Raw genomic sequence first — 13019 nt, 5'->3', positions numbered from 1 at the left:
AGAGTGGCAAAGCTTCTCTTTGCTATCCATCATTTAAGAGCAGAGCAGTGAGGGCGGATGCCTGTACTATCTGTGTGATGCATCAGCAACCACCAGCCCAACTTAGAGGAGGTGGGAGCGACTGGGTGATCCAAAATATAAAATGATAGACAGACAACATCAGTTACGACACACAACAGATACCACAGTGCAATTTGTTCTAACTGCTCTTGCATCTATTTAATAATCTAAAAATGATCTAAGATTAGACTATTTTTTCCCCAATATTTTGTATTTCTACTGAGTTGTACATATTTCTGAAAAGAAGCCTGAGCCACCGCATCATTTTATGAGGATGGCCGCTGCTGCTCAGCAGCATTGTGCCTCATTCTTTACCCCTTGGCTGCTGTGCTTCTGGTATGATTTTCCATCTTTGTGCAGTCTCACAATCCCATTTTTCCAATTCATCAACTAATTTCCATGTGAGTGTAAACACACAGAGGGAACCAACCCATAGGCTCAAAACTGAGAAAGTTCATATGTACAAAAGTCTTTTTAAATGGAAATCAAAATTGTTAAATGGAAGTCAGATTTGTTCAGAGTTTGTGTACCACAGGATCATTACATTCTAATGCTGTGACGTTTTTTTGTAATAGAACAGTTGAGAAGTCAAATGTTATAAGTGAGACAGTATTACTTTTTTATGAAAACCATTCGCTCATCTCCAGCTTATTAGCAGCAACACGCATCAAAAAAGTTGGGATGGGGACAACTAAAGGCTGGAAAAGTAAATGTTTCAAAAAGAAGTAGCTGAATGGTGCAACTATTTAGGCTGATAGGAAACCGTATGTAGCGTGATTTGAGAAGAGCACCTTAGAGAGGCAGAGTCTCAAGTAAATGTGGGGACAGGTTCAGAAATCGTTTTGTAAAGCAATTTTATAATATTGTTCCTAAATGTAAAAATACTTAATATTCCATCATCTACCATGCAAAATATCATCACAATAGAATCTGGAGACATCTCTGTGCATATAAGGGGCATTGCCGAAAAAAATCAATATTGGCCTCTCGTGATTAATCAGGCCTCAGGTGCTGCTGAACTAAAAACAGGCATGATTCCATCATGGAAATCATTGCAATGGTCCAGAACACAGGTCATCGTGCCATTCACATATGCAGGTTAAAGCTCTATCATGCAAAGAAGCTCCTACATATGAACTTGAGCTAGCCATCTTCTCCAGAGAGAACATCTAGCTTGTTTACAGTGCTCACTTCAAAAGCCTTTATATATACACACACACACATATGATATGGGAGTACATTAGTATCTATGAACTGGTAACTTACACATCTAAAAAGGCTGAAAGGTATGTAGGTTCAGCAAAACATCCGCCCTTATCCGGGTGGTATCTTTGTCAGAGAAGGCCTCGCATATTTCAGCAACACAATGCTGCAATACATACTGCATCTATTACAACAGCATTACTTTGTATTACAAGAGTCCAGGTGTTGGGCTAACATGTCATCAAATGTAAACATTTGGCTCATCATGACACACAAAATGAAACATCCAGAACTGCTGAGCAGCTAGAATCCTCAGTGGTCTCCTTATCTCTCAGACATTTAAGAGCTGTTGTTAAAGGAAGAGGGAATGCTACCCAGTAGTAAACATGGCCCATAAAATTCAAGATGAGCTCATATTTTTCATTAAGAAATAAAATGTGTCAACATTTGATATGCTTTCTATATTCATTTTAGAATACAATGTGAGTTTATAAGATTTGCCAATCATTGCATTTTGTTTTTTATTTATATTCCACACAGTGTTACTACTTTTTTGGGGGCGTTCTACTACACACATATAAAAATGCTAAAGTCTACTCTTCCTCACTTCATTTTAAAGTTGAAGCATTCGGTAAAGCAAAATGAATATTCTGTCAGTAGTAGTCTGAGCAAAATTTAGGCCAGCATGACACAGTGCCACACACTGGTCTAAGTGGCAGCCTGGTATGATATCTACGTGTGCATCTTTGAGCAAACCCTCACCCTCTCCTAGTGAATATCCCAAGACGTTCTACAATATTTATTCCAGGGGCAGCTGCTGATTTGATTAAGCACTTTGTGTAGATTACTAATTCGTTCATACACGGTTCACTTGCTGTGAGCTGGAAGTACGACACATTGAATTTTACGCCGGTAACGAAGATTGAAAGGCAAGCCTGTGCTAACAAGACCCATAAACACAAGGGACAGAGGGTAGGGGGTGGGTCCACACATGGGCAACCGCAAAAGTCAGCCTCCTCATTTCATTATGTCCCTACAGTACACACACACACACACACACACACACACACACACACACACACACACACACACACACACACACACACACACACACACACACTTATTACTAAGTACAGGCAAAAAGGCATAAATGTAAGAGCAAAGACGGTAGAAAAACACATTATGTCCCTTAAAGCAACGGAACTTTTCGCACCTAAAAGTGGAGAAATCACACAACAAAATCATCAACACCCAATAAAAACAAAAAGACAGACGTACAGGATCACACCACTCCCACTATCACACCTACATGTTGATTCAGAACCCCACCTCACAGCAACGCATGTGCGTGCAGACATGTTATATTCACCAAACATAATCACCCATGGAAAAACAGAAGGAGAGACGATCAGCCTCCCTCCTTCTCACTCATGCACTCTCAGACACATCCGAGCTAAAGTTGAGAAAAGAGAGAGACGTGTGGGGAGCCGATTTGTCCAGATGGCTGGCTGAGTATGAAACATGGCAGAGAGAAGAGAGATGTTACGTCCCTCCGTTCTCACATCTTATCACATTAATACTCCACCACTCCACTTAAACAGCCTCCCTGAAACTGAAATTGACCATCAATGTGGTGTCATGTTAAATTAATATTGCCATCCACATAGGGGCCATGTGGCTCCCTCACATCCCAGATGAGACAGGGAATGACTAATTCATTTCCTGAGAGGAGAGATGAACCTCATGCAATGTTTCACCACACACAACGTGATGTCTTCAGTCTTGCACATGCCACACACTCCTGAATTGGCCTTGCCTTTTACTTTCATATATTGAGGAAAACAAAATATATAAAGTTCACATAAAAAAGTTTGTTAGAGGACAAACAAAAGGCATGAAAAAAAGAAAGTTACACTAGTTTAGCAACTACCTCTGACATCTTCTGACTTTTAGTCATTATATGAATCCAAATCCTGAAAACATCTTTTAGTTCCCACGATGCAACTTGATAGCATATTTCATTAAAGCCCCCTTGTGAACATATTTCAACCCCCACTTGCTATTAAAAAGTCTCATGCCTGCAAGTCAATGTAAACCTGATGTCAACAAGGTTAGTTAATCAAATTTGAGAGTTTCCTCTGGAGATATTATACCACCCCTTTCACAGGCTGAGAGGGACTCATCACAACAAATATACTAAGATTCATATGTAAAAACTGTCATAGTGGTCCACAAATATTAGTTACCCATGAGTGGAAAAGTTATACAGCAGTATGATTTATGGAGCTAAACCAAGGATCCAAAGTTAAAAAGTCCAAGGAATGCATGAAGAGTGACGAGTTTACCAATTTACAACAAATAGCACAGCATGAAACTTATAGAAAACAACCCAAATGAACAAATTCAATTTAAAAAGTGTAATTGTGATATAAAGTTTTCAAGTGAAAAACTATGTATTAATTTTACTGTTTCTATAACATCATCCTAAATTACCATCCCAGCACACATCGAAGTGGTCAGTTAAATACAGCACATGCAGTCGCCTTCACGACCACTAGAGGTCCCATCCTAACAATTACAGGTCATTGTCACCTGCATGGGTTTTGTTTTTGGACAGTCTCTTGGATAATGACTTATACAGTAATGTCGATTATACTGTAGTGCATCTTTAAATAACTTCATTTCCAATTTTTAACCTCTAAAAACCCCACTGGTCACTTTGTATGTACTCTTTTTGTCTATTTTGGTCATAATTTGGGTCTCATTTAGTAGCGAATTTGGCTAAAACCTAATTATATGTAGATTATTTGTGCAAACCTATAGAAAAAAAAGTGCTAGACCTCCAGATGTTTATAGCCAATTACTCGATGAAGATCCTTTTAAAAACTATGATTTAAAGTTAAAATTTCAGAGAAAACTTTACTAACTTCAGGGATTATCTGGGAAATGTTAGTTTTAAGAGATATATCCTTAAAACTATCTTTATTGATGTAGACAATGTCTCTAATGAATGTGTATCATTTTAAAAGATGCAGACATGAGGCAGATTTTTCAAAATTACTTTACTTCTTTGAAACAAACATCACACCCTGTACATAAACATCTGTGTTTGGCAAGTGTGTCCATCACTTTAAGGCTCAGTCTGAGGTCATGCAGCCAACTCTGGTGAAAAAGTGACCAATTTACCTAAAAATGCAAATTCCAGCTGCAACACTGGTTGACAAAACACAAGCATGTGTATGTGTTTCCTTTAAGGGACAAATTGACAAATCTGTGTGCTGCCTCCCACTACCGTTCCCTGATTTCACTGATTAATCAAGTGAATAAAAACTAGGTCTTAATTAAAAGGATCTGGACGTGCTCCCAGCTCCAAAACTGGCAGACCCCCACTGTGCTGCTCCGCAGCCTCGCAAACAAACTCCTAGGATAAATGACCACAACATAAAAGGTAAATATTTCAATGTAATGAGGGAACTTAGCTATAATAACAACTGGCATATGTTGTCAAAATGAAGAGAAATAAAATCCTTCAGTAAAAAGAAAGCATAAATAAAACTGAAGATTTAATCTCATAAACAAGAACATTATTCTGTTGCATAAAAATTTAAGTAAAAGCAAAAAATGAGGTGTCGGCCATCAGAAACCACACTATGCCCTTGACTTGATTCCATCTGTTGAGACCTCAGTGTCAGTACTTTCATTTTCTTAAGTAACATTAAGTAAATGACCTCAAAACTTAAGAATTATGACAGTGAAGGAAATTACGACTACGTATAGACGGAGCATTAACAAGAGAGCCAGGCTAAACATTAATCATCAGGATTTTAACCTCCAATTCTCACAGCTTTAAGTTATTTTAGTTCAGCAGTGAAAGAAATCTGACTTTGGCACACAAGGTGACAGATATACATGTCAGAACATAAAGTAGCCGAAAAAAACATAAATCCATGTCTGTAAAAAGCCTGGGCTATACTTGTACTACACAAACAATATGTCAGCATATTCACTCCAGCATCATTTTCACCCTGTTTCTCTGAAACTAGTGTTAGGTGATATGATGGTCAATACAAGAGTATTTAGTAAAAATACACTGAGATTATCACCTCTGTGTTTACATAAAAAAAATCGTACATAATCGCATATACTCGGACATACCATCCACTGTCTCTAAGTGGAAATCTTCCAACTTCATCTCACATTCAAAAGTGACTCCATAAACACACAAAGACACATACAATCAACGCACAGCAAGCACAGAGCATGGACTTCAATTAAAGTCCCATTAAAGTTTAGGTTGAAAGGGGGATGGACTGAAGGAAGCAGAGAGGGGCATTTATTGATGGCGCCCTCACATCTCGTTCCTGCATTAAGTTGATTTTAAAAGCAATTAATACACACGGTCAGGGAAAAGTAATGGCGCGCCCCGTGTTCTTAACCTACCGGACATTTCCCAGCCGAAGCACTGACCAGCCGTAGCCCTGCTTTGCATTATAAATGACAAGATAAATCCTAATGGATTGAGGATAATCAGCTAGCCATGAAGGCTGACATATACACACATTCGCTCGGCATACCGGCACTCACACACACGTATGCACAAACATGGACATACAGACACAAGGGAAATTAAAGGCTTTGAATACGTCTGCATTGATTATTTTAAATTATTAGCCCACCTCTCTTTGGACCTCCAATGCTTTTAGCCTAAGCTTTAACACATTTACAGAGACTTATTGACTATAATTACAACTGAGTCTTGGTAATGGACACATCAATTATGAGTCGCACATGTCTCTGACCAAGCGTTGCCCAGGAAATCCCAATCTGGGGTCCATTAGCGTCTCTCTTGCTGGTCTGAAGCTCAATCAGTCTTTACCTTCACCTCTACTGAAAGAGCTATTACCTGGCTGAAGTAGATAGTAGCCTTAACATTAGCCTGAGCTGCCAAGGAAAGGGCTGTATCTCCCCTCTTAATACTGTTGTATAAAAACAAAGGCCTAATAGCTGAGCAGCCACACAAAGAGATTATCCCTTTAGGACAAGCTGCGTTCAGGTGGGCTTTAAGACTTCATAAGACCCATGTTAGATCATCTGTGCAGCAACTGCTAAGTTGTATGTATTAGTTATTATGCGTTGATGTATTTCTTATCCAGGAAAACAATAAATGGGTAAATCAAGCATGTTAATTATGTTTTATTATGCTAATATTCAAAAGATCCCCTATGAAAAAAAATATATCCTCCTTCTTAATAATTTGTTGTCATGGTGGCTTGTAGGAACCCATTAATTTGTCTTTATTTGATTTATTTGGCTTGGAGCTGCTTTCCCAGGGAGCACATGTGTTTATGGGATGCAGAAAGTAAAAAAAGGGACAGAGTGAGTAAGTACAGAAAAGCAAGTTACATACCGGTGTGTGTGCGAATGTGTGCCAGGAAGGCCATGGAGTTGCTGCTCTTGCACACCTTGCCGCAGTATTTACACACACTGCCCTGGTTCTCCTCCCGCTCACGGTTGATCTGTTCCGTGTCCTCCAGCACGTACTTGTTGACCTCCCTCAGAAGCTCCTCGTGTTTCTCCTTGATGTGAAAGAACAAATCCTGCTCCGATTCAAAGCGGTCTGTGCATTTCACGCACTTGAAGCTGGCGCCCCCCTCGGGCAGCTCCTCAACGCTGTTCTGCTCGTTGCGCAGGTGTGCTGCACTGGTCAGGTGCTGGTGCAGGTTGCTCTCGGTGTAGAAGGACTTGCCGCACACCAAACAGTGGAAATGCCTCTCTTTGGACGGGTGCTTCATGGAGATGTGGACGTTGAGGCCGCTGATACCGTCCGCCATGAAGCCGCAGTCCTCACAGCGAATGTGGGAACTGCTTCCTTTGGCATCTTCCCTAACCTTTGGTTCCTTGGACTTGAGTTTCTTAACATAAGAGGAGCTGGGGGACAGGAAGCCAGAGGGTGAACCTCCAGTCAAACATATCACAGAGCCTTCATTTTCCTGAGGTATATTCTCCTGCAGTGCATGCCCCTGCTCAGCAAACGACTTGACAGACACAATACAGGGATCAAAGGGAGGAGCTTTGGACATCTGTGTCTCTACACTCATCGAATCTTCTTTTAAATGTTCGTCCTCTGCTTTTTTACCCTTTTCCTCCTGAAATTCTGCTGGAGCCTGCTGGGGCTCAGAATCCAGCTCACTACCAGCAGAGGGTGCTTCCTTTTCATCTCCAATAACCACAACATTGGCAGACTCTGAGACGACAGAGGGCGCTGGTGTATTCTGGACTTCTACAAGTTGATCATCACTGGAACGAGATTCAGACACATCTGTGGGGTTGGGCCGTTCACAGTCAGAGTTGGAGTTTTCCCCAGGAGGCTCAACCATCTCCTTCGATGGGACTTCTATTTCTCTTTGTCCTTCGTTTCCTTGACATCCTTGGTATCTCTGGCTCTTCTGTTTATGCTTCTCTGTGCTGGCATGGCGATACATTTCCCTGCTACTTACAGCATAGTAGCCACATGCCAAACAGGCATACTCAAAATCTTTGGTGTGCTTTCGCTTGACATGAAGATGGAGGGAAGGGATCGACTGAGCTATAAAATCGCAGAGGTTGCACGCATTAACAGAGTCGTATTTACTTTTTTGTTGACGTGTTTCTGGCCGTGTCTCTTCTTCTACTTTTTGTTCTTGAGGAAATGTGTCGTCAGATTCTTCATTTTTGACCGTATTTGAGGCGGGCGTATTTGTAGGTTCTGGCAATGCTGGACTGATGTAACTAGTAGCTGGGTTCTTATTTGCGCCCCCTTGTACTCGTTTAATATGTTTCTTAGTTAAACAGTGGCGATCCATGTCTCCTTTGGTCACACAGCTGTAGTTGCACAGCGTGCAGCTGTAGCCATAATCTTTGCTGTGTTTTCGGCGAACATGAACAGTGAGGTTAGTGGCGTTGGACACAACAAGGCCACAGTATCCACATGTGGTAGTAGAGCCTTGCTTTGGTCTTCCTTTTTTCTTTTTGGGAGGTTCAAGCTCTGCCTCCTCATCCTCTACCAACACGGAAATGGTGGCCTCTGCTGCCTCATCGGTTTGCTGTTCTTTTAATATTGCCATCTCATCTTCAGGAGTCACCTGATCCATCCCACCCGCATCTCCAGCACACTCTCTGCTTACGCTCTCAACACACGCTTCAAACGAGGAAGATTCTTCGCCCTTCTCTTTCTGCTGCTGCAAGTGGCCCTCCGAGGTCAGGTGGGCATCCATCCACTCAGATGTGGTCGCGAAAAAGTTACACAATTTGCAGCGGTACCACTCCAGGTCTGGGTGTTCGACACGAGCGTGCCTCTCCAGCACCGCTGCAGTGCTGACCCTGAAATCGCAGTCTGTACACTTAAGCTGGAAACTGTTGAGAGCACGTTTGGGTGCCACTCGTGTTTGTGTAGGTTTAACAACGTCGCCTATGTCCTCAGATTCCTCATGTTCACCCACGTTCTCCTCTTCAACTGAAAGACATTTAGAAAAAGACGTTTTAGAGGGTTTTTTTTGACAACAACAAATGGACTAAAAATAAATGAAGATTATGATTCAATAAGTAAAACAATAGAAAGACCATCACATAATTTAAATAACTTTGAGAACAGGAAACACTCACATGTGTATGGGACATCTTTGGTATGGTATCTCTGGACATGAACATCAAGAGGAGACTTGTCCCTAAACTCTTGCCCACAGAAGTTGCAGGAATAAATAATCTTCGGTTTTGGGGTTCGTTTGCTCACTCTTCTTTCTTGGCTTGGCTCCTCTTGATCTGTTTGCTGTTTGTCTGCAAGCTTTTGCTTTTTATTTAAACTCTTCACATTCATGCCATTGTCACTCGCTGCTGATTTCACCCCATTATCAGATTTCTGGTTTTGTTTCACATCTTTTTCCGTCTCCATTAACGTTCCCTGTTGAATTTTGGCTACACTGGAATCAGAGATAGTTTGACTTGGCTCTGAAGGTTTGGGGGCTTTAGCTGGGCTTCTTCCATGCTTTCGTGTATAGTGAATCTTCAGTGATCTTGGACACTTTGCTGAAAAACCGCAGACTGTGCACAGGTTGTCCCCTTCTTCAGGTGCAGAGTCTGGCAACTGCATCTCTACGACTTTTTCATCTGTCTCATCTCCTTTGGTTTCCTTCATCTCCACGTCATTAGCCTGCACTTCAGCACTGGAGTCAATTTCAGACACTTGTTTTTCAGCAACCGCTTCTCCTAATATTGGTCTTTTATCCATTTCATATCCTGCTATGCTTTGAGACAATGAAGCTGATTGGTATCATCAAAACAGGATCAAAATCCTGGAGGAATAAAGTGAAACATACAAACAAAATTTACATTTGGAGTTTCCAATTGTCTAAAAGACCATTTATAACCCAAACAAGTGATCCATATACAGTACAAAACTGTCAGACCAAGAACAAGTAAATGTCGCCATCTAGTGACTCAGAATGCAAACTGGTATATCAAGGATTGCAACATAAAAACTGTGTGCTGTTTATTAAATAACAAAAAATAAGTTCATTCATCATTTACCTTAGTTAACTCTATATACATTATGAACCGAGTTTCAGTAGTTTGAGCTGTTTCTGGTGACAAAAGGTGAAAATATATTTGCAACTTTTTTTTTTTTTTTCATGTCAATCAGGCTAAATTGAATGTTATTCTAATAACTATTATTTTTAAGTTGATGTGTAGGGTAATTAAGTCTGTAACGCAGACTGAGAAGTAAAGCCGAAAACTTGCATCTATAAAACCACCGACAAGCATAGTCTCCAATAAATGTTTTGTACTCCATATCAGCATATGTCCACCTCCATGTTTCCCAGCTGCCACTCAGCAGATGTTGTTAGATCAACTTCTGATCAGTGCACATTTATTTTAGTTTCATATGCCCAAACACAGAGTTGCAAATGCCACTTTTACTTCTGAAAAGTTTTACATTGCAGGGCTAGAAATCTACTTCATCTTACAGAATCCCAGAAATGTCAAATTTATTATGTGGGAGATTTGTGCACACATTTACTGCATCATCATTTAGTTAAATCCATTTTTTTATTTTTTGGCCGACATAGGCAGTGGTGCAGATTAAGGGAAGAATGAATAAAATTCTTGCAAAATGGACCAACTTCTGGCCTGCGAAGCAGCTTTCTACCTTTCAGACATTTACTTGTGTCATGTCTGCTTTCATGTTTTTTAAGATGCAATCCTTTAAGCCAGGAATCTCAAACGTCAGTCCTCAAAGGACCACTGTCCTACAATTTTAGGTGTTTCCCCTGCTTTGACACACCTTCAATTAACAGGTCATTGTGCAGAACTTAACAAACTGTTGGATCCATTTTTACTTCAGGTGTGTTAGAGCAGTGAAACATCAAATCTATGCAGGATAGTAGCCCTTGGGGACTGGAGTTTGAGAGCCCTGCTTTAACCTGTACCACTGTCCCTGAGGTCAGTTATTAAATTTATTCTCTCTTGATGTGTTCTGTGATAACGTAAAATCAGATTAACAGGTGTACCTGCAAGCCAGATCAGTGACAATTCAAGTGTAAATGTAAAATAAAATAAAATATATATATTTTTAAATCAACATATTTGTTTATTCTGAATTTTACTGATCTGGTGTTATGGGAATTAAAGATGCAATTTTATTGCTCGTTGAATAGAAAAATGACATAACTGCTAACCAGACACATGAAGTTATAAATATTTGTAAACGTGCAACATTATTCGAAACATACAGCACTTTATCTCTAAGGACATATAAAGTTGTGTTTATTATTATAATTATTTGTATTTGGTGGTCAGTGGGTTTGTATGAGATGACTCACTAGATCCAATGAAGTGTGCAAGTACACTTTTCTTACTAATGCTTAAACTACAAAATAGATTTCTCTGTAGTGGCCACTGTGCGTTAAAAGGGATGAAAAGATTTTATTTTTAAACAAGATTTTGAGTACATTATTCTTTTTTTTTCAAAAAAAATGTTAACAATTGTGGTTAGTATCATTTAATGACTTCATATAAACTCTCCCAACTAGAAGAAACTGCTAAATGAGCTCCCTATCGCCAACTACCGCGCGTCTCAGTAAAATACATGATATAAAAGGAGATTTAAAAGAAGCGCCATATTAAATAAAACACTTTAATTTATGTGCCGTTAATCTCATCCTTGATTATCTATTTAATATGATACTTCACAGCATGCATCTGAAATGCGAACAGTAGTTTACAGCAGAAGGTAGAGGAATCTGGACAGGAGCTAGAGGTGTCAGTTGAGACAACATTCACTGACAAGTAATTTTATCTACACCCTATATCAGTGGACAATTTCAAAAGACCGTGAATGCGACTTTCCGAGCCAAACGACTCACTAATTTCACTGTTGACTCTATTTGCTTGTGTTTCTAACATTCTAGCTAGCCTTGTCAGATGCTAGCTTCAAAGTAATGTTAAAGTTGGTTAGCCTAACAGGCTAAAACACAACGCTGGAAACGACGTCGATTACGGAAAACATCCTGCATAGCACTGTACAAAACCATTTGAAGACACTGATTGCCTGCGTGATTTTTGCAGCCGGACATGGATCAACGTATAGATGTACTGCTGTGCATCTCTGCTAAGTTGCTAACTAGCAACATGTTCCCACAGTATCTTTTGACATACACACAACGCGTCCAACTAAACTGCTCCATCAGCTGTGAAAGCCAATCGTAGCGAGGTTGAGGCGGGTCTAACATGCACAGAGGCTTGGAAAACGACGGCAGCACAGAGGCCCAAAAAGGAGGCTAACGTCGACCTCTGAAATAGTCGTTTCTGCTGCTAAAACAGTATTCAATAACGCTGCACTTATTAAAGTCTAATTTCGATAAACACGCCTGGAAGAAAATTTAGTTATTACAATAAAACATTAATGTGTCTTACCCATTATTATGTCACTATTTCCACCGTCCGCGCTTTTTTGCTGCTAGACACAAATGGCGTACCGTAGCGTGAGCTTTGCGTCACAGGAGACTGGGCGGCCTTGTTGCCCGACTTTTTTCTATATCAGCTGATTTGACCACATGATGCATTCCGGTTCCGTGGGAAAAACTGGAATTTCCCGATACGACGTTAAAGTGTTACTATCAAACCTTATGAATATTCAAAGACTTAAGAGAAAGATGCGTTTAAACATTTTACTAGCGTATTCACACTCCTCATTATCTATCCATAATGACATTGTGTGAGAATGCTTCATAACATGTATACATTAAGTCATGTTTAACACTAAGTTAAAGTATTAAAATTTCCATGAGGAGCAGTAATTCAATCCAACCTGGATACTCAACAACAACAACATAATAATAATAATAATAATAATAATAATAATAATAATGATAATAATAATAATAATAATAATAATAATAATAATAATAATAATAATAATACATGTATACATGAATTGAATACTGCACCAACTATAATAAGATGTGTTAGAATTATTTCTAGTGATCTGTTAATGAAAAGTAAATTAAGAAAAAGTAAACAGACTTCACATTGCTGAACAATGAAAGTTTATCATGTGGTCTCGGCAGACACAATGTATTTATTTTTCTTTTACAAATGGTCAGCTTGTGATGAATCACCACTTCCACATGACATCCAGTGTTAGCTTTATGGAAAGACTGAAGATGGATTAATTCATGGGCATTAATTGATTAAGTAGTCTGACAGGTCAGGAGGTGATAAAT

The 13019-nt window shown here is 39.6% G+C and overlaps 1 protein-coding gene across 1 annotated transcript in view; it reads right to left on the bottom strand.

The window, feature by feature from the left end:
* The window catches only part of znf407 (zinc finger protein 407), a 150239-nt gene extending 137949 nt beyond the window's left edge, over positions 1–12290 (bottom strand). Inside the window, exons 1-3 of the mRNA XM_041988448.1 lie at positions 12211–12290; positions 8905–9590; positions 6671–8755 (exon numbers count right to left, since the gene is read on the bottom strand). Coding sequence (XP_041844382.1) covers positions 6671–8755; positions 8905–9526 — 2707 coding nt within the window. The 5' untranslated portion in view covers positions 9527–9590; positions 12211–12290. The remainder of the gene's footprint in view (positions 1–6670; positions 8756–8904; positions 9591–12210) is intronic.
* Between the last annotated feature and the right edge of the window lie 729 nt (positions 12291–13019).

The sequence above is a fragment of the Melanotaenia boesemani genome, chromosome 6 (genome assembly GCF_017639745.1).
Source record: "Melanotaenia boesemani isolate fMelBoe1 chromosome 6, fMelBoe1.pri, whole genome shotgun sequence".
Classification (NCBI taxonomy): domain Eukaryota; kingdom Metazoa; phylum Chordata; class Actinopteri; order Atheriniformes; family Melanotaeniidae; genus Melanotaenia; species Melanotaenia boesemani.
This window is presented reverse-complemented; position numbering and strand designations above follow the sequence as displayed.